The sequence below is a fragment of the Schistocerca nitens genome, chromosome 2 (assembly GCF_023898315.1).
Source record: "Schistocerca nitens isolate TAMUIC-IGC-003100 chromosome 2, iqSchNite1.1, whole genome shotgun sequence".
NCBI classification, from domain to species: Eukaryota; Metazoa; Arthropoda; class Insecta; order Orthoptera; family Acrididae; genus Schistocerca; species Schistocerca nitens.
The window spans coordinates 675,272,322-675,294,545 of NC_064615.1; the positions used below are offsets into that span (position 1 = coordinate 675,272,322).

Here is a 22,224-nt window from a genome sequence, read left to right on the forward strand (position 1 = left end):
AATTAATAGTGAAATTACGTTTATTGGTATAGATGGTCCTGTATTTCCTAGTAATGTTAATAGTAAGTGTCCTGCAATTATATTTGCTGCAGGTCGTACTGCTAGCGTACCTGGTTGAATGACATTTCTAATTGTTTCAATTAATACTACAAATGATATTAATGCAGGTGGTGTTCCTTGAGGAACAAGGTGTGTAAATATGTGATTGGTATGATTAATACATCCAAATAACATAAATCTTAGTCATATAGGTAGAGCGATTGCAAATGTTAATGCTAAATGTCTTGTTCTAGTAAAGATGTAAGGGAATAATCCTATGAAATTATTAAATAGTATTATAATAAAGATTGAAATGAAGATGAATGTTGTTCCATTAAATGATTTTGGTTCTAGTAATGTTTTAAATTCATTGTGTAAGGTTAAGTTTAATTTATTTCAAATAATATTAATTCGTGATGGTGTAAGTCAAAACATTGATGGGATTAATAATAATCCTAAGAATGTTCTAGTTCAATTTAATGATAAATTGAAGATATTAGTTGATGGATCAAATGTTGAAAATAAGTTTGTTATCATTTTCAGTTCAAGTTTTTTATATCAATTGTTCTTTTTTCTGCTCTTTTAATAAGATTTGGTTTAAATGAGAAAAAGTTTATTTGATTAAATAAAATTAATATAGTCGAAAATATAATGAATAGGGAGAATCATATGAGAGGAGATATTTGAGGGATTTGGATTAAATTTCCCCATCAGAAGTAGTCGTTAATTTAGTATTTTTTTGGTTTAAGAGACCATTACTTAATTTCAGTCATCTGATGTATTTCAAGGTGTACTAATTATTTAGTTATTTTAGATTGACACTCTAATGTTATATATTTTAACTAACTCCTTAGATTATCTTAGATAATCACTTGATAAATAAGTTTACTGAAGTTCTTTCAATTACAATTGGTATGAATCTGTGGTTTGCTCCACAGATTTCTGAGCATTTCCCAAAGAACAGTCCAGGCCGGTTTATTGTAAATGTTCCTTGGTTTAGTCGACCTGGCGTTGCGTTAATTTTAACTGCTAATGCAGGTACTGCTCATGAGTGTAGAACGTCTGATGCTCTTGTTAATACTCGTACTTCCGTATTTATTGGTAGAATTGTTCGGTTATCTACATCTAGAAGTCGAAATCAGTCGTTTTCTAGGTCTTGTTCTGGTGTTATATAAGTATCAAATTCTACATCTATAAAGTCTGAAAATTCATATCTTCAGTATCATTGTCGTCCAATTGTTTTAATTGTGATTATTGCGTCTACTGAATCATCAAGTAAATATAGTAGTCGTAATGATGGTAGTGCAATAAAAATTAGTGTAATTGCTGGTAGTGCTGTTCAGATTGTTTCAATTAAATGTCCGTGAAGTATGTTTTGGTTTGTATAGGCAATGAATAATATATAACTTAGGGCATAACCTACAATTACTGTAATTAATAATAATACGACCATAGTATGATCATGGAAGAATGATAGTTGCTCCATTAATGGTGAAGCTCCATCTTGAAGGGATAAATTTGATCATGTTGCCATTAATGAATTTTTCTAATAAAAGGTCAAACCTTTATTTGTAGAGCTTAAATCTACTGCACTAATCTGCCATATTAGAATCTAGAAATTAATGGTAGTTCTGAGTAACTGTGTTCTGCAGGCGGGTAATTTTGTAATCATTCTGTTGATCTTCTTATATTAGCTCTAAATATGATTGCTCAGTTTGTAACCATTCTTTCTCATATAATTACAATGAATATAATGATTCCTACAATAGAAATTGTAGACCCAATTCTTGACACTACATTTCATGATGTATATGCGTCTGGATAGTCTGAATATCGCCGTGGTATTCCTGCTAGTCCTAGGAAGTGTTGAGGGAAGAATGTTAAGTTTACTCCAATAAATATAATTGTAAATTGGATTTTTAATCATGTATTATTTATAGTTAATCCTGTAAATAATGGGTACCATTGAATAACACCTCCTATGATTGCAAATACTGCTCCTATGGCTAATACATAATGGAAGTGGGCTACTACATAATATGTGTCATGTAATACGATGTCAAGTGATGAATTTGCTAATACTAATCCTGTTAGTCCACCAATTGTGAATAGAAAAATAAATCCTAAAGCTCATAATAGCGGTGGATTGAATTTGAATTTAGTTCCATATAGTGTAGCTAATCATCTGAATACCTTAATTCCTGTAGGTACAGCAATAATTATTGTTGCTGATGTAAAGTATGCTCGTGTGTCAACATCTATTCCTACTGTGAATATGTGATGTGCTCATACAATAAATCCTATTAGTCCAATTGATAATATAGCATAAATTATACCTAATGTTCCAAATGATTCAATTTTTCCTCTTTCTTGACATACAATGTGAGAAATAATTCCAAATCCTGGCAGAATTAAAATTACAGGACTATGTTGGCGAGGGCTAAGGATTGGTGGAATCTGAACAGTGGAGGTTCTTGTGGAAGAGAGGGTGGCACGCGTAGATGGGTAATATGACGGTGAGGCTATTTGGGGGATTACATGAGCCAAGCAACAATGCAGAAACACTAGGTGGGGTTGAGTTCTGGCAAGTGTTTTTTTTTTTTTTTTTTTTTTTTTTTTTTTTTTTTTTTTTTTTTTTTTTTTTTACTGTGGGTTTTAGGTCTGTGAGTTGATAAGTGGGAAGAAAGGGGACGGCAGATGTGACTGGATTAGGTGAAATTAGTAGCTGCAACCTGGGATATCTTTCACTTCCTATACATTTGTACTAACTAGGGCAATGTCTCATACTGAAGTCAGTGGAGGCTAATAAACACAAATTCACAATTATCTTGCAAACAGCTCATTTCAGACAGATGTTTGGTGGAACATTTTTGCTTCTATTATCATATACTTTCATCCATGTCAGTACTTACTCATCCGTGTGTGTGTGTGTGTGATACATACATACATACATTAATCTTTGTTCCATAGATCATTAATACATTTCATAACGATGTGGAACGTGTCACTTGAAGATAAGTTTTCTTTACACAAAATAATTAATTAATATTTTATTTATTATTTTTTTATTTATTTTTATTTCTTTTTTTATTTTTTACAGTTATTACTTCATATCTAAGAATTCATCTATTGAGTAGAAGGTGTTATCATTCAGAAATTCTTTTAATTTGCTTTTAAATGCTGGTTGGCTATCTGTCAGACTTTTAATACCATTTGTCAAATGACCAAAGATTTTTGTGTCTGCATAATTCATCCTTTCCTGTGCCAAAGTGAGATTTAAACCAGAATAGTGAATATCATCCTTTCTTCTAGTGTTGTAGCTATGCACTTCGCTGTTATTTTCGAATTGGGAAGGGTTATTAATGACAAATTTCATAAGTGAATATATGTATTACGAAGGTACTGTTAATATCCCGAGTTCCTTAAATAAATGTCTGCAAGGTGATCTTGGGTGGGCTCCAGCTATTATTCTGATTACACGCTTTTGTGCAATGAATACTTTCTCTCTTAATGACGAATTGCTCCAAAATATGATGCCATATGAAAGCAGTGAATGAAAATAGGCATAGTAGGCCAATTTACTGATATGTTTATCAGCAAAATTTGCAATAACCTTAATAGTATAAACAGCTGAACCTAACCGTTTCAGCAGATCATCGATGTGTTTCTTCCAATTCAATTTCTCATCAATGCACGCACCCAGAAATTTTGAGTATTCAGCCATAGCAACAGACTTCCGTTCATAGTCTATATTTATCAGTGGTGTTATGCCATTTACAGTACAGAATTGTATAAAATGTGTTTTCTCAAAATTTAGTGAGAGTCCATTTGTAGAGAGACACTTAATAATTTTCTTAAAGACATTATTTGCAATTTCCTCATCCAATTCTTGCTTCTTGGGTGTGATTGCTATACTTGTATCGTCAGCAAAAAGAACTATCTTTGCATCTTGATGAATATAGAGTGGCAAGTCATGAGTATATTTTAAGAACAATAAGGTACCCAAGACTGAACCCTGTGGGACACCTTTCTTGATACCTCCCCAGTGAGAGAGAGAGAGAGAGAGAGAGAGAGAGAGAGAGAGAGACTTACCCTGCATGAGCTGCCTCTGTCGAGTGATGATGGCCTCGCAGAGCTGTCGCTGTCTGTCATAGCGCTGCAGCAGGGCGTCCCGGCGCTGAAGCTCGTACTGGCGCACCAGCCGTTCGCCCTGCAGCGCCATCTTGTCTGCCTCCAGCTCGTGCACGCGGCACAGTAGCGCCAGAAGCTCTCGCTCCTCGCCCGAGCCTGGCAGTTCCTGTCACACCATCACCATCAGCAACGTTTTCATAAGCGCCTATGTTGCTGCAGACACTGTTATTATTGCAGTAGCCTCTTTATAATGAACAAACAATCGTCAGCTAGAATGACAAACTCTGTATACCCTTCATGACCAGGCATATTCTAGCAAGATAATCCAAGACCACGCAGCTGTTCACACCAAAAACGCTTTGAGGAATGTATAGATCCATCACTGTTCTCATTAATAAAGGAAATAAAGGTCTTGAATGACGCTAAGATCATTGAGGATATTTTACAATTAAAACTGTCTAGATCGTTTCATATATTTCATCGTTTATAATTTCATTTCGGCTACTGCCATCATCAAATCCAAAGTTAAGGTTAAAGGAACATAAGAATGACAGTTATTATTCGTAGGCCTACATTATCACGCTACAAAAGGCAAAACTTAAAAGGTAAAAATATTATAAAAAGTTCTCTCAACGAATCTTAGAACTTCTAAAACTATATTCAATGTCAGTCAGTATAAGCAAAGCACAACTGTTGCATCACCTGTCAATTTCGCTTTTATCTTTGTGTTGAAAAAATGGAGCTCCAAGCACTCAGTTTACATCCTGCATAGGCAAAGGCTTTACTGATAGACACAAGACATTGTTTTTTCAGCTCTAAGTTTCGAAGAACGATTTTTTTAAAAAACTTTTACCTTTTCAGTTTCCACTCTTCATTCTGTTCTTCTAGGTCCCCCGATTTGTCAGCCATAGAGATCCAACTTTGTCCCGATTTTGCAAAATACTATTACAAGCTTGGCTCAAGTACTGAAGTAAGTCTTCTGTTAGCTCAGAATGAAAATGCAGCCTCAGTTTTATTTATGTCAACAAGCTTATGGGCGACGATTGAAATCACTATTATATACCTGACTAAAAATGGTGTCAAGATTTCAGGCGCCAATTGTATGCTTTTTATAAATTAAGCGTGATTGGGAAGAATGGAAGTCTAAACACGGTGTGGAAAAAGGTGGATTTACTTTCTTGAGGAAACCGAAAATCTTGAATGCAAATGCCAACTGCTAAAATTATGCGAATATTTGTTTTTTATTCCCGCACACAACGCCAATGTGGAAAAAAAACTTTCGCTGATGTCGGACCAGTGGACTGATGAAAAAACTCGACTGCTGGCAGAAACTATGGAATCAATCTTACAGTGCCAGCTTAACTACAAGCTGACTTTCATGGGGTTTTCCTAAATATGAAAACAGGAGAGACGACTTGCTGAAAAAGCTTAAATCTTCCGAAAAATATGGTGTACCAGCTACTTCTGCCGCAACAAGTTCCATGTAATATTTTTATAGATTAAAAGTAATTATATTAAATAAATTTTTTACTTCATTTCTGCACCCCAATCTGAGAGTGTCTCGATGCGGTTCCAGCTGGATATGGCAACCCTAATTAAAATACCGCGACGTGGGAACATATAGCCCACATTGTCCATGGAAGGAACGTATAACTTCGATTTGATTTATCATTTCATTGCACTCCTGCTTATATATTACGAAAAGAATATTGTTTTCATCTTAACCTCTTCCTGCATAATATATGGTTGGGAAAGGTGCGACACAGCCACCATTTTGGTAATTGCAAGTGCTATTTTGTTTTTGTACATGACTGTTGTCTCAATAGTTGTGGAAAATCATGAAACAATGAGATAAAAGGGAACGTACAATTAATTTCACCAAACATGTGCGGCGAAGCATCAACAAAACAACGTATGCCATCTTATCAAATTTTCCATCAATCAAAATTTCTGGCAAATACGGTCTATACGTGATAAGTACGTCAGACATCACATAGTCCAATATTTGGCAAACATAGTAAAATTTAACAAACTGTTTGATCGTGGGCGGGAGCCTACATCCAGCACGCAGCCTCAGTACGGCCGAGTTTTTGAATGGATGTTAGCAGTAGCTGTACCCACCATTGAAAGATGTTTAGAACTGATTTTCAGTTTTTCAGTGCCACTTTGGTTGTTATACGAAGGTTCTAGACCTGTCTACTATCTGCATGGCTCTCTTGGAAGATCTATGGAAGAGAGGACGTCACAGCCTAGGACTCTTCAGCAACTACAAGTTTCATTTTCTGCATTTCTGCACAATAAAACTTGCAGTTGCCGAAAAGACCTAGGCTGTGATGTCCTTTCTGCCATAAGTCTATCAAGAGTGTTCCACTCTTGCAGTATGAGATACAGGTACAACAAATACGCGAGACTCTACGTTCCCACGATGCCCTCACTAAACAGGATGTTAAAAAAATTGTCGAATATTTCAAAAAGTAGGTGTACGCATCGAAATAGGAACAGCAAATCCAATAAACAAATTTCCGGTGACGTATACTTCCTGCGTCGCACACTGTTCTGAACATCTGTTCACAGGAAGGAAGGGCACAGTAACAAACGTTTAGTTATGCACTCATTTTATTGGTGAGCCTTTACAAGGCCATGATGTCTTTCTGTATATAAGTACTCTAGGCTCACAATAGTCTGAGCATTATGTAGTCAGTAGTCAGTTGTGTTGTTCGAGTTGCGATGTGCTATAAGTTCAGTGTTACTGCAAAGTGAAGTATTCGCAATTCGGGTGTATATTGTTGTGTCTTAAATACCTACAAAAATGCCTTTGTAGCCACAAAATCGACTTGTCATTTGGTGCATCTGGTTCCATCCCCCCTTCTCTTTTCTCACATACAGTTTCACCCGTGTCAGTTTTCGCTACTAACTGTGAAACGCACTCATACAAATTTTGCACTTGGGCGGCCCTGGCGTCATGTCAGTTTGACTCCCACACTGGTGGATTGTGTTGTTGGTCCTTAAACCGGCCCTGCCTCTGTCAGTTCTTACTTGAAGCGAGAAGAGGTTTTTTGTTCGGCTGATGACGATGGACTTCGTTTCCAAAACCCGCCTGAGTGACTGTGGTCAGAGCTCATTAGGCTGTCTTTAAGGGTGGGTTATTTCCCCACAATGACCAGTACTTTCCAGTACCTTACAGAGTAAGTTCTTAAAAGTCCTGCCAGGAGGCAGCACCTTACAGACACGTAATAGCTCAAGAGTAGACAGTCCAGTTTACGGCTGTTCCCCTGACCATGACAGGTGGCTGAGTTGTTGTCACTATCCTCGGTAATAATGACGACCTCCATCTTATTTGGGTTGAAAGCTAGCTGCTGTTTGTCACCCTACCACCTAAGTGATTTATCAGCGTCTGAAGTCCGCTTTCCAGTAACCGTGCATTAAGGCTCTTGGTGCTGTAAGCTGTGTTAACAGCGTATAAGGCCACCTTCACCCGTGATGTTGTGGGGATGTCTACTGTAAACAATGTCTATAGGATGGGACCAAGGATTGATCCTTGTGGTACACCGGTTGCCATGGAGCGATGTGATGACACACTGTCAGCGACACATACGTGGAAGGTACGCCCATCCCTTGCTTGAAGGTGAGACTCCGTGCGTTAGCAACGTGTACAGTCGTCCCTCGTGCCACACGGAGTAGAGAGCTCTCGTGACATCGAGCGGCAGGACTCCATTCGTGGTGACCAAAGGCTTCCATTGCATCCACCACCAAGTGCAGTACTTGGTGGGTTGTGAAATTCCCTTTGCAGACATCTGTAAAAGGTTTTCGGTTTCCACATGGTCGAGTAGGCATCGCAGGAAGAGACTCTCGAACACCTTGGATACTCCAGAGCAGTGCTCGTCAAACCTTTTCGCTCAAGAGCCGATGCTGACATTGTAGGGAGGCATCTCGTGTTGCATTCGTACCGATGTTATTATTAATTTTTAACCTACTTAAAGTAGTATGTTACGGGCTCTCAATAGACTAGCTGTAATAAGACCGCAGTAAGTTGGCCACCAACTCCCAAGTAGTAATCGTTAAAAGTTGTCACTGTACGGAACACTTCGTATCAACCACTCTGTTTTAATCTTAGAAATTGCTGCCATCCTGAGTGATTCAAAATCGTGACACTATAAATGCCTGACGAAAAGCTGTTGCATTGTCTGTGTGAGTGGATGATTAATCGGTTGATAACACTAATTATACTTACATTTATATGCATTATGCAGTATGAGACGGGAACACAAACGTTTACTAATGTCCCATTTTTCTTCAACTCATTGCGCTGTATTACAATAGCATTCATTTAATTTCATATTTCTTGGGACAAATATGTACCTCATTTGTAATGCCCGTTGACGAACCTATGTTACTTTCGAGTTAAAATTTGCACCACAGCAGCTCATCAGTATGAATCGTGCACACCCGTGAGTAGTGAGTACTGGAAGACGAACATCACTTACCCCGTTGCCCCTGAGGTAACATGCTGAATTTACTGTGCTCGTGGCAGAATTCACCCACATCAATTCAAATATAAATCACGTCTTAAAATATTACTGTTTCCGTAAGTACTTTTGTTTGTCACTGAGCAGCAAAACTAAAGACTCTTAAGAAACTCGTAACGTTAGTTGACGTTTCTGGATTCGGCTGTTACTTGCTAGGTGCGTACTATTATAAAATACGGCTGAGAACAGTGGCGATACGAATGCTAGATTTGGGCTAAACGCGGCACGCAGGCCGCTGTGTTGACGACCATTGCCCCAGGGAGTAGGCCTACTGGCCGATAGCTTCGTCAGAACTGGTGCTAGACACTGGAAACACTGGAACGCCCGCCTACTTTTATGCTGGCGGGTCAGTTCCACCGTTACATAGAAATGTACAAACACTTTTGATCAGCTAGAACTTTGTAATGTGGTCGGCCACAATTTATAAATTTCTTAATGAACGTAAGCAAACTGAACCACAAGACAGTTGAAATTTACGTTTTGTTTCTTGTCACAACCGGTTTCGCCACTTTGAAAAGGGTCCTCAGGTGGACTACATAAGCGGGGAAGGATCCCATGTATACATAAAATCAACACACTGAAAGAATCTTTCAAAAACTTTAATTTTTAAAATTTTTTCGAGACCTAAAAAATTGAAATATTTTTATAGACCGTCCACTGACGCGCCAAAGAAACTGGTGTAGGCATGCGTATTCAAATATGGAGATAGGTAAAAAGGCGGAACAACGCGCTGTGATCAGCGACGCCTTTATGAGACGACAAGTGTCTGCCGCAGTTGTTACATCGGTTACTGCTGCTACAGTGGTAGGTTATCAAGATTTAAGTGTGTTTGAACGTGATGTTATAGTTGGCACATGAGCGATGGGACAAAGCATCTCCTAGGCAGCCATGAAGTCGGGATTTTTCCGTACGAACATTTCACGAGTTTACCGAGAATATCTGGAGTCCGTTAAAACAACAAATCTCTGATATCGCGACGTCCGGAAAAAGATCCTGCAAGAATGGAACTAACGACGACTGAAGAGAATCGTTCAACGCGACAGAAGCGCGACCCTTCCACAAATTACTGCATATTTCAGTGCTGGGCCATGAACAAGTGTCAGCGTACAAACCATTCAAAGAAACTTAATCGATACGGGCTTTCGCAGCCGAAGGCCCACCCGTGTACCCTTGATGACTGCGCGACACAAAGCTTTACGCCTCGCCTGCGTCCGTCAACACCGACATTAAACTGCTGATGACTGGATACATGTTGCCTGGTGCAGTTGGAGTGACATGGGAGCCCTGATACGTCTAGATATGACTCTGACATGTGTCACGTACATAACCACCCCGACTGATTACCTGTATCCATTCATGTCCGTTATGCATTCCGACGGACTTGGGCAATTCCAGCAAGACACTGCGACATCCCACAGGTCCAGAATTGCTACAGAGTGGCTTCAGGAACACTCATTTGAGTTTAAACACTTCCGCTGGCCACCAAACTCTCCATACATGAACATTATTGAGCATATCTGGGATGCCTTGCAACATGCCATTCAGAAGAGATATCCACTCCCTTCTACTCTTACGGATTGATGACAGCCCTGCAGGATTCATGGTGCCAGTTCCCTCCAGCACTACTTCAGACATCCATGCCACGTCGTCTTGCTGCAGTTCCGCGTGCTCTCTGGGACCCTACAGGATATTAAGCAGGTGTACCAGTTTCTTTGGCTCTTCAGTGTGTGTAAAGTATTTGAACAGGCATTAGAAATCAAAAATAAAACGAAATATCACATTAACGCAACAAGACGTCTGTAGTCAAAAATCAAACACCTGAAGAGTGGAAGTCGTCAAAATAAATAAAACAGGATATGGCGAAACATGTGGTGACAAGACAGAAATCACCAAATACAGCTGTCATATTGTTCATTTTACTTCCATCCATTATAACTTTTGATAAGATACATCTGGCACTCTGCAGGGAGCAGTGGCTAGATGTAGCGCCTCCCTCGGACTGTGTAGAGAGACTCTATAGAGGGAGAGAGTGAGCAATGGTGATGGCGTCGCTGATTGGCTGAGAGCCGAGGACGCCACGTTTTTACCAAACTGACGCTGACTTGGTACGAGTATAAATACATACCGTGTGTGATTCTGTACTATTGGTTCTCTTCAACGCTTCTAATGCCAGTACCATTGTACAATTGTGTACAGGTTGTAATACGGTAGGTATTGAAGGACTTTTGCATGTTCTCTGTCGATTCTATTTACGTAAATTACCTTACAGTCACTCTGTTTGTCGTATCTATGACGATACTTTTGGAACTTCACAGCAGTTTTAGAGGCAAAATTTTTATTTAAAGTGATTTACTGAATGTCACTAATAATATGAATTACAAAATCATTAAGGACAGTCGAGAGGAATGCCTGGTTGCTCCACTGTTGGGTGCAAAAACCGAAGTGAAGATGGATGTATGATGCCCGTTGTAATCCGAAGGTCGTGAGTCGGAATCCTGCTCAATCCGGGTTCTTTAAACGTTATTTTCTAGACTTTTAATGGTTCTTGAGTGACACGATGTGTTTTAACATGTATACAGAACCCTAAGTCTACGTACTTCAGACTGGCGACTAACACTTGGCTCTGTAGTCTTGGCTGTTCACATTCCTGAAAGTTATAATTATCGTGTGGATATTCCGTTACCTGTTTTAAATTACTTTCTGCTCTTTCAGTAGAGTACCTAGGTATTGATATTTTTCTGATTTTCTGTGGTGCAGAGTTCCTAAAAGTGTGTACAGAATCCCGTGTTTTGCCAGCAGAAGAAAATGTTATAAGAGCGACACACACTTAAAGGGCATTGTGTTAGGACGGAAAGAGACAAGAGTTTACCAATTTCAGCGATGAATAGCTGCACGGAAATATCTGAAATAGCATCATGTACTCTGAGATACATTAAATGAAACTTTTTTCTTATTAATCAGTTGTCAATTTTTTTTATGTTGTTGTTGTTGTGGTCTTCAGTCCTGAGACTGGTTTGATGCAACTCTCCATGCTACTCTATCCTCTGCAAGCTTCTTCATCTCCCAGTACCTACTGCAACCTACATCCTTCTGAATCTGTTTAGTGTATTCATCTCTTGGTCTCCCTCTACGATTTTTAACCTCCACGCTTCCCTCCAATACTAAATTGGTGATCCCTTGATGCCTCAGAACATGTCCTACCAACCGATCCCTTCTTCTACTCAAGTTGTGCCACAAATTACTCTTCTCCCTAATTCTATTCAATAACTCCTCATTAGTTATGTGATCTATCCATCTAATCTTCAGCATTCTTCTGTAGCACCACATTTCGAAAGCTTCTATTCTCTTCTTGCCCAAACTAGTTATCGTCCATGTTTCACTTCCATACATGGCTACGCTCCATACAAATACTTTCAGAGACGACTTCCTGCCACTTAAATCTATACTCGATGTTAAATAATTTCTCTTCTTCACAAACGCTTTCCTTTCCATTGCCAGTCTACATTTTATATCGTCTCTACTTCGACCATCATCAGTTATTTTGCTCCCCAAATAGCAAAACTCTTTTACTACTTTAAGTGCCTCATTTCCTAATCTAATTCCCTCAGCATCACCCGACTTAATTCGACTACATTCCATTATCTTGCTTTTGTTGATGTTCATCTTATATCTTCCTTTCAAAACACTATCCATTCCGCTCAACTGCTATTCCAAGTCCTTTGCAGTCTCTGACAGAATTACAATGTCATCAGCGAACCTCAGAGCTTTTATTTCTTCTCCATGGATTTTAATACCTACTCCGAACTTTTCTTTTGTTTCCTTTATTGCTTGCTCAATATACAGATTGAATAACATCGGGGAGAGGCTACAACCCTGTCTCACTCCCTTCTCAACCCCTGTTTTCCTTTCATGTCCCTCGACTCTTATAACTGCCATCTGCTTTCTGTACAAATTGTAAATAGCCTTTCGCTCCCTGTATTTAGCCCTGCCACCTTCAGAATTTGAAAGAGAGTATTCCAGTCAACATTGTCAAAAGCTTTCTCTAAGTCTACAAATGCTAGAGACGTAGGTTTGCCTTTCCTTAATCTAGCTTCTAAGATAAGTCGTACGGTCAGTATTGCCTCACGTGTTCCAATATTTTTACGGAATCCAAACTGATCTTCCCCGAGGTAGGCTTCTACCAGTTTTTCCATTCTTCTGTAAAGAATTCGCGTTAGTATTTTGGAGCCGTGACTTATTAAACTGATTGTTCGGTAATTTTCACATCTGTCAGCACTTGCTTTGTTTGGGATTGGAATATTATATTCTTCTTGAAGTCTGAGGGTATTTCGCCTGTCTCATACATCTTGCTCATTAGATGGTAGAGTTTCGTCAGGACTGGCTCTCCCAAGGCTGTCAGTAGTTCTAATTGAATGTTGTCTACTCCCGGGGCCTTTTTTCGACTCAGGTCTTTCAGTGCTCTGTCAGACTCTTCACGCAGTATCGTATCTCCCATTTCATCTTCATCTACATCCTCTTCCATTTCCATAATAACGTCCTCAAGTACATCGCCCTTGTATAGACCCTCTCTATACTCTTTCCACCTTTCTGCTTTCCCTTCTTTGCTTAGAACTGGGTTTCCATCTGAGCTCTTGGTATTTATACAAGTGGCTCTCTTTTCTCCAAAGGTCTCTTTAATTTTCCTGTAGGCAGTATCTATCTTACCCCTAGTGAGATAAGCCTCTACATCTTTACATTTGTCCTCTAGCCATCCTAGCTTAGCCATTTTGCACTTCCTGTCGATCTCATTTTTGAGACGTTTGTATAGCATCATAAAATACAGCTGTTGAAATTCGGCAGACATACACACTACTTCACGATACTTCCATTTGCTCACAAATTTATTAGCCCTATATATACAAAGACGAATGTCATTTGTTTGAATCATGTACCAACTATTAAGATAGAGGTTCTTCTTTGGTCTCATGCGTCAAGCATATGCCTTAATTTACTCGTGAAGTGGCTAGCTTTCTGCTCGCGTTGCTACCTAATTGCACGTCCCGCGCGCAATCTGGTAAAAACATGGCGGCCACGGACCTATTGGCCACTCTCTCCCTATGTAGGCTCTCTAGGCCAGTGTCAACTTTTTAGTCACGCAAAACAGGTAGGCCTATTACAATTTGCTGCATATTTAAGCTCTTATTTCTTTAACAGTTCGTGCATACAAGTTTTTGTGAAGGCAAGACCTGAGAGTCCTTGCTGGAAACGGAAAGTTCCTGTAATTGTTGTGTCATGCTCATTCGACTTTATAGCGTCAAACTTTATTTCGTTCCGAATCAGAACACTAGGCATTATTTTGGTTTCAGTATTATTGCCTGACTGTTGACGCAGGCAAGTTGTAAGCACGTTTTTCGCAATTGTCGTGGGCGCTGAAACATTATTCGTAGTAAATAATTGTAGGTACTGTTGAAGACAGTTTTTAATAAGCCTACTTACTGTGGGGTAGAAGGGATACGGTAGTTTTCTTGTTATATTTCGTCGTTATTACAGTAGCCTACATTTAATATTACGTGATTTTTGTAATCCTTTTCGTTTGTTATCTACGAGAGGTATATATATATATATATATATATATATATATATATATATATATATATATATATATCACAAGTAAACAACTGCTTACGACTTTCTTTCATATATATATATATAGCGTTATGCAGTTCCGATACAAAACAAATGCTATACACTATATATTTTATTTACGTTACTTTCTTTGCAATATGTCTAGTAAACGAAGTTTAAAGGAGATAAATGCATGTAACGAATACATTTTACAGCCACTGTATCAAATTTTCCTGTGCTGTACGTAGTAGGCTACTATGAGTATATTATAGCTGTATAGAAAGCCATTTAACGAATGATTTCGCCATATTGTCTTGTGCTTTTGATTCGGTGAGTGTGTACTCCACTACTGGCCATTCAAAAGTCCCGCCCGCAGTTTGGCAGAAAAATGGCCGCCATATCGTCCGGTTGGCCGCTCTCTCCCTATACAGCCTCCCTAGGCCAGTGCAGCGTGCAGCGCTCAGCTCGGTGCGGCAGGCAGGGCTACTGACGTTCTCGAGCTGCTCGCCGTGCTGGCGGACTTGGTCGAGCTGGCGCTGCGTCTCGGCGCGCAGCTCTCGGTAGTGCTCCTGCTGGCGCTGCAGCTCGGCCAGCTCCGCCCACGCCTGCTGCAGCACGCCGCCCGCGCCGCCGCCCTCGCCCTCCCCGTCCGACCAGCCGCCGCTGCCGCTCGCGCTCGTGTCCGCTGCGGGAGAGCATACTTTCACCATCGCAGTAAAATAATGGAAATCAGAGACGGCGAGGAAAAATTCCCGCGTGCTCTTCGAAAATGTGGCGGTCAAAGAAATGTGTGGAAGTGACGGTACGAAAGCTCTGCCGAGCAGCCTAGCGTGGACTGCGGACCCACCTGAGCCCCTGCGCTGGGAAGCCCTGGCTGGCCCGCGGTACAGCCGGCTGTCCCACTGCGAGATGAGAGCCCTCTGCTGGTCGGCGTCCGCTCCCAGCGCCAACAGCCGCCCGTCCAGCACCATCAGCCGCCGCCTGCGCACCAACACGTTCTCTGCAGCAACGCACTTTCATCTCCCTACTAAACAGCCGTTTGCAAACAGGGCACCACTAACAACGATACATATTATTGAACTGGGCTGCACGTAGGTGACAAACGTCATGTGATACCTTCCAGTATCGTGCCGGAACTTGTAATGGTTCTGTATTTACGTGACCATTACGGCACTCCAACCCCAGTTCTCGATACCAGTAATATCGTACTACTTTTCTGCGAAGTAACAGATATTTTTGTGACAATATTCACATTTGGGTTTATTAATGTATAGGTACTCCGATGTATCGATATATTGCAGTGATATGGTTCTTGTGTATATCCATTTCTATGAGACTGTCATAATCTTTGACTTACATGTAACCGTTTTGTCGCGAATGTGCACAGAGCAGTCTTTGTTTCACTTTGGCAGAAGTTAAGTTGTTATTTTGCTTTGTAAAAGAACAGTCAAGTCTTGTGTTTGGTTAATGTGGAAATTAAATATATGAAGATTGATACAAAACTGTTTTCTAGATGATGTGACAATTAAGAAGAAGTATATGTGAATTTAGAAGAAGTTTAATAAAAATGAGGATCGTGAACAAGTCAAAAATTATTTCTACCATACTATTGTTCTGATCTGGGATTGTTTGATCATTAAGAATTTCCTGAAAAACGCATTTGTTAGGTCTTCAAATATTGCTAAAATACAGATCTGGACCTTCTAGCAGTCAAAGTGGAATCACCCTAGAATCAACAAGATGAGCCATAACAATTTCGACGAAATCTACGTGGGAATCCATTCAAGATAACTACCAAATCAATGACTTTCTTACAGTGACCTCATTATTTCCATTCTAACAATACCACCCACAGTCAATAATTTTGCTGTTGCCCGATAAAGCGAACATATGCTGCGTGAGCAACACTATTAATCTGATTTCTAATCTACTTTGCAAGTGGTGGTATTGTTAGAACCTCCTCTTGCCTTGCGTAGCGCAGCAACTCGACGTGCTATGGTCTCAATAAATCGTTGCAAGTGTCTTGCAGAAATTTTGACCCATCCTGTCTCTATAGCCGTCCAAAATCGCGGAAGTGTTGCAGATGCAGGATTTCCTGCACGAACTGACCTCTCGATTACATCCCATAAATTTTCTATGGGATTCATGTTGGGCGATCTGGGGGGCCAGACCATTTGCTCGAATCGTCCAGAATGTACTTCAAACCAGCCGCGAAAAATTGTCGCCCAGCGACATGGCGCATTGCCCTCCATAAAAATTCCATCAATGTTTGGGAACATGAAGTGCATGAATGACTGAAAATTGTCTCCAAATAGCTGACCAGAACCATTTCCAGTCAATGATAGGTTCAGTTGAATCAGAAGACCCTGTCTATTCCACGTAAACCCAGCCTACACCATTATGGAGACACCACCAGCTTGCACAGTGCCTTGTTGACATCTTGGGTACATGGCTTCATGGTATTACGCCACTCTCGAACCCCACCATCAGCTCTTACCAACTTAAATCGGGACTTATCTGACCAGGCTACGGTTTTGCAGTCTTCCAGGGTCCAAGCGATATGGTCAATAGCCCAGGAGAGGCGATGCAGGCTGTGTCGTGCTATTACCATAGGCACTCGCATCGGTCGTCTCTGACCATAGCCCATTAACGCCAAAATTCGTCGCACTGTCCTAACGGATACTTTCATTGTACGTCCAACACTGATTTATTTTGTTACTTCATGCAGTGTTGCTTGTCTGTTAGCTCTGACAAATCTAAACAAACACCACTGCTATCGGTTGTTATGTGAAGGCCATCTACCACTGCGATGTCCGTGATGAGACGTAACGCCTAAAGTTTGGTATTCTAGGCACATTCTTGACACTGCGGATCCCGGAATATTGAATTCCCTAACGATCCCCGAAATGGAATGTCCCGTACGTCTAGCTCCAACTACCATTCCGTGTTCAGAGTCCGTTATTCCCATCGTACAGCCATAATCACATAGGAAACCTTTACACATGAATCAAATCAGTAAAAATGACAGCTCCACCAATGAACTACACTTTATACCTCGTGTACGCGGTACTACCGATATCTCTACATGCGCGTATCGTTATCCCATGACTTTTGTCACCTCACTATACATACGGGGCACATTCAATAATTAAAGAGACAAAGTGATGCAGAATTAAAACAGTTTGTAAGAAGGGTGTTGTACTCCCATGGCTTTAGGTTGGCATCACTGCAGTCAGCTGAGGACAGCTGACGGATAAAAACTGCTTTGTTTGTAACGTCTACATAGCATTTAACGATGGCGTGTCCGCTTGAAGTTTCCACGTTATCTGAAAAATGTTCAGTGATCCTTTCTTATTTCAGAAGGTGAAAAACGGCCTAAAATATACACTGGGATAATTTTACAGTATGGTGAAAGTTGTATGAACCACGGAATAACGGTCCCAAAACAATCGAATATCAGTGTCTCACTAGCAACGTTCTGGCCGACCGGTTGAACTGTCAACTCCTTTGCTCGAAATCCACAATGATGACATTATTCGTTAAGACCAACGTATCACTATTGAACATATAGAGAAATCAGCTGCAGTAAGTGTTGCCACACTTTATAATGTCATCAGCAACAAGTTCAAGTACAGCAAAACAAATGCAAGGTGGATCCCAAAAGAGCTAACGCAGGAACACAAGGAAAAAGGACTCAAAGTGTGTACAGACTTTAAAGAAGGCTATGAAACAGAAGGTGACACTTTTATAAACAAGATTTTAACGTGGGGTGAAACTTTGAATCCCCGTTTTAACCAGAGTCCAAATAAAGTTCAGCAATAACGAGGAAGTCAAAGAATTTGTCAGAAACATGCCCAAACAACAAGGCAGACATCTTTGTCTCAGGTATAAAGAAAATCTAATTCATCATTGCGACAAATGTATTAATACTCATGAGGATTCTGTTCAGAAGTAGTAAAGGTATCATTTTGCAAAAATACATATAGTTTTCTACATAAATGTGTCTGTTTAACTATTGAAAGTTCCTCGTATTATATACACGGGAGATCCAGGCAAGTTGACGATGATAGTAATTAACCATTTCCTTTTATAAATTCAGTTACGAAGACAGTTTGGTTTTCTTTGCACACTTTAAAAACAACTAGCCCCTTATTATATTGTACTTGTATTGTATTGTATTGTATTGTACGTTAACCGGGGACCTAGAAACGAATGAGAGGCTCCGTTCCCGCCGCAGGCGCAGTGGTCTACAACCCCACGACGACTACCGCAGTCTACTTCACCCCTCCGCCCCCCACACCGAACCCAGGGTTATGGTGCGGTTCGGCCCCCGGTGGACCACCCCAGGGAACGTCTCACACCAGAGGAGTGTAATCCCTATGTTTGCGTGGTAGAGTAATGGTGGTGTACGCGTACGTGGAGAACTTGTTTGCGCAGCAATCTCCGATATAGTGTAACTGAGGCGGAATAAGGGGAACCAGCCCGCATTCGCCGAGGCAGATGGAAAACCGCCTGAAAACCACCCACAGACTGGCCGGTTCACTGGACCTCGACACAAATCCGCCGGGCGGATTCGTGCCGGGGACCAGGCGCTCCTTCCCACCTGGAAAGCCGTGCGTTAGACCGCAGGGTCAACCGGGATGGCTTATATTGTACTTAGTTGAGTAGATTTTTTTTCCTTGTTGCCAAAAGCTAATAGGATGTATATGTTTTTGATAACAGTGCAAGTTGACAATACTGATGAAAGATGAAGAAATTTTTATCCTTGTGATGTATAAGACAGTACATTGGTTAAGTAAACATTATTTCTTGTTTTTTCTTTGAATCTGTCCGCATAGAAGTTCGCGTGAGAACGGTATTTTCGGTATTCAAGAAATTGCGCCAATCGCGGATCGTATTCGCTCGGCGGATTAACGACGAGGACCGCTGTGCCGGTCACCCCGGATGTGGCCTTTAGGCGGTTTCCCACATCCGACTAGGTGAATACTGGCCTGATACCTACGTCCCGCGTCATTTACACGGCCAGATAACTTTCGGAACACATCTTCACACTTTCACTTGCATTAACACTAAACACAGACAGGTCGGGTACACAAGTTCCGCCTTGGGGAGGGGGAGTAAGGGGTGGCGACAGGAAAGACATCCGGCCACCCTTTACCATCAACGTAGTCAAATCCAAAATAACATGCCGACCCTGTGAAGATACGGAATAAGACCAGGAAAAAGAAGAAGATGAGGAAGATGTATCTCTTAATGAACAGAATGTAATGAAACGATTGTTGTGTTCGAAATAATTATAGCTCTAGATCAATGTTTTTCATCAACAAAATTGAGACACAAATTTTCTCCTTCAAAATATGAGCTTCTCTCATCCCACCATTCATCGCACTGACAACATTCTCTTCTATCTTCTGTTGCCGGATCAACGTAAATCTTATCATATGCTGGACGCGGTGCTGTACTTTCTTCGAAAATTTTACTTGACATTTCAAATGTTCTTATTCCATCTTTCGTGTTTCCTCATCAACCAACATCGGTTTTAAAAGTGAGATTCTTAAAACACTTGCAATTTGCGTGCTGTGACTTTTCCTTGTTTTCGCACATGACCTTTCTTAAGTCAATGATCCACAACGGAAAATAGCTCGCAAAGGTTTTGGGTTATTAGGAGCAGCATTTTTCAGGGTACTGGTACTTCATTATGCTTTGCCTGATGTCCATCAATGGAATAATTGGGACTTTCTGTGGGCTGACCTTTACGAGCTGCGGTCGGAAGAGAAGCATTCTAAGATTCAGCATTATCCGTAAAAAGAACACAATCTGCGATTTTTGCGCAGCCAAATGAAGCCCACTACAGACAAGGGGATCATAAGATTCGATGCCACGTTCTTTGAAGCTATTAACAGCATTAACAGAACCCATTAACTGCATTATCGACTGTAGCTGCTTTGGAATAAGCGGCGCAGTCGGCTATGTTGAAAGAGTTTGATATTTGGAGTACGATTAATAAGAATAAAACATGGATGAATATTGTCTGTGAAACGCATATTGTCTGTTTAGTCATATTTAATAAAAAATAACCAAATGTCTTACTAGTTATTCCACAATACCCTATGTTGAATGTCTAGTAAATCATACGACGTCAACCACTGTACACGACAATTACCCTAGGCACACACAGCTGACAGCAGCGGTTTCACTGTGCGAGGTTTTAGTGCCTCATCGAGTGAAGAGTTAGCAGCATCCGTGTGATGACGCTACCTAGCACAGCCAACTTAGACCCCCCGCTCGCCAACTTGCCCTGGTCTCCCCTACAACAAAATGGTGATGGGAATTCGGAATATCCTCCATCCATTCGCAGGAGTGAGCCAACGATCGGTTCTGTCCCCACTCCCCCCTCTCCGCCAACATAGCTAATGCACCACAGCACCTATCCCTGTACATATGCTCCAGTAAGCTGACGACATGCCTTCTTTGCTCTACACCCAACTCTCATGGCTTCCCAACGATTCCCCCAGATCCGTCTCAATAACATCACTTTAATCTCCAGTACCCCAAAATCAACTCCGTCAAAATCCAGACAATATTAATACAACGCCCTAAATTTATTTTCTGTCTCCATAATTTCCACCTCACCATTTATAGCCCTCCTATCCATCTCACCGACAGGTTAACGCTCGACTTCAAACTGTCTTGATGTCCCAGTCTACTAATTAATCAACAACAATCACGCATTAGAGTAATACTGCTAAAACAAGTAACAGCCGCGCATGTGGATTACATTCTTACTCCATCCTCTATACCGGCAAAACCTTTATATCAAACATCCTTACTTTCGCCAATGTAGCGTAGATCTCTGCAGCCCCAAAATTTTACCACTCTATACAATTCCTGCAATGGCACGCTCTACATCTCGCCTTCCGTATGCATCTTACCCTTTCTCACACTCATCCTCCTACACCCATTCCTCAGATATTCGCAAATCACCCAATAATCTTAAGAAGTAAATCCCATTGTCTTCCCAGTCCTCAATAATCTCGTGCTCCTTTCACGCCTCTAACAGCATATTCCCTCCTCTCTCCACATGCACCTCTTCTATATTCCATTGCAAGGAGTAACAGACTCCCAAAAATGGTTCAAATGGCTCTGAGCACTATGGGATTCAACTGCTGAGGTCATTAGTCCCCTAGAACTTAGAACTAGTTAAACCTAACTAACCTAAGGACATCACAAACATCCATGCCCGAGGCAGGATTCGAACCTGCGACCGTAGCGGTCTTGCGGTTCCAGACTGCAGCGCCTTTAACCGCACGGCCACATCGGCCGGCTAACAGACTCCCTCTTTCATACACAGAACTCTGTGCTCGTCTTCACTACTGCTAACAACCACAGCCATAGCCCAAACATCCCCTTCTTAGATCAAGTCTCTAATAACTTTTCCCAGCCTGTTGACCATCAGAAACCCACCCTCTCTGCTTCCAGTCCCAATCCACAGCTGTCCCTCTGTGAATCAGTACCATTCCACGCCTTCGTTCCCAGATCACAGCAATTCATCTTTAACCATTCTCCTTTCTTACCCTTACGACATTTATTCAAAGATGACCTCCACGGTCGAACCAGTATTTTCTTCTGCACCACAGCACCAACCATCGCCATCTCAGCTTTCTTATAGTAATACTACCGAAATGAAAATTCTTTTATTGTATTTAACCGCGACATTTTTCTTCTTGTGCCTTTAATTGGCTATTTTTCAATATTATTAGGTTGAAGAGCAGCAATATGCAGCTGTCAGCCGGTTCCCTCCCCATCCCCGCCCCCATTTGGGGTGAAAGAAATCAGATGTAAAAAGAAACCTATGACATCAGAGACGTATATTATTTCTGACTTCGAGTATTCAGTATGAGGTCAGGCCCCCACACGTTGTCAC

The 22,224-nt window shown here is 40.9% G+C and overlaps 1 protein-coding gene across 1 annotated transcript in view; it reads right to left on the reverse strand.

Annotated features, from left to right (window-relative positions):
- Positions 1-22,224, reverse strand: part of LOC126235237 (kinesin-like protein KIF19) — a 605,478-nt gene that overhangs the window by 91,998 nt on the left and 491,256 nt on the right. Inside the window, exons 9-11 of the mRNA XM_049943969.1 lie at positions 15,148-15,281; positions 14,792-14,985; positions 4,132-4,336 (exon numbers count right to left, since the gene is read on the reverse strand). Coding sequence (XP_049799926.1) covers positions 4,132-4,336; positions 14,792-14,985; positions 15,148-15,281 — 533 coding nt within the window. The remainder of the gene's footprint in view (positions 1-4,131; positions 4,337-14,791; positions 14,986-15,147; positions 15,282-22,224) is intronic.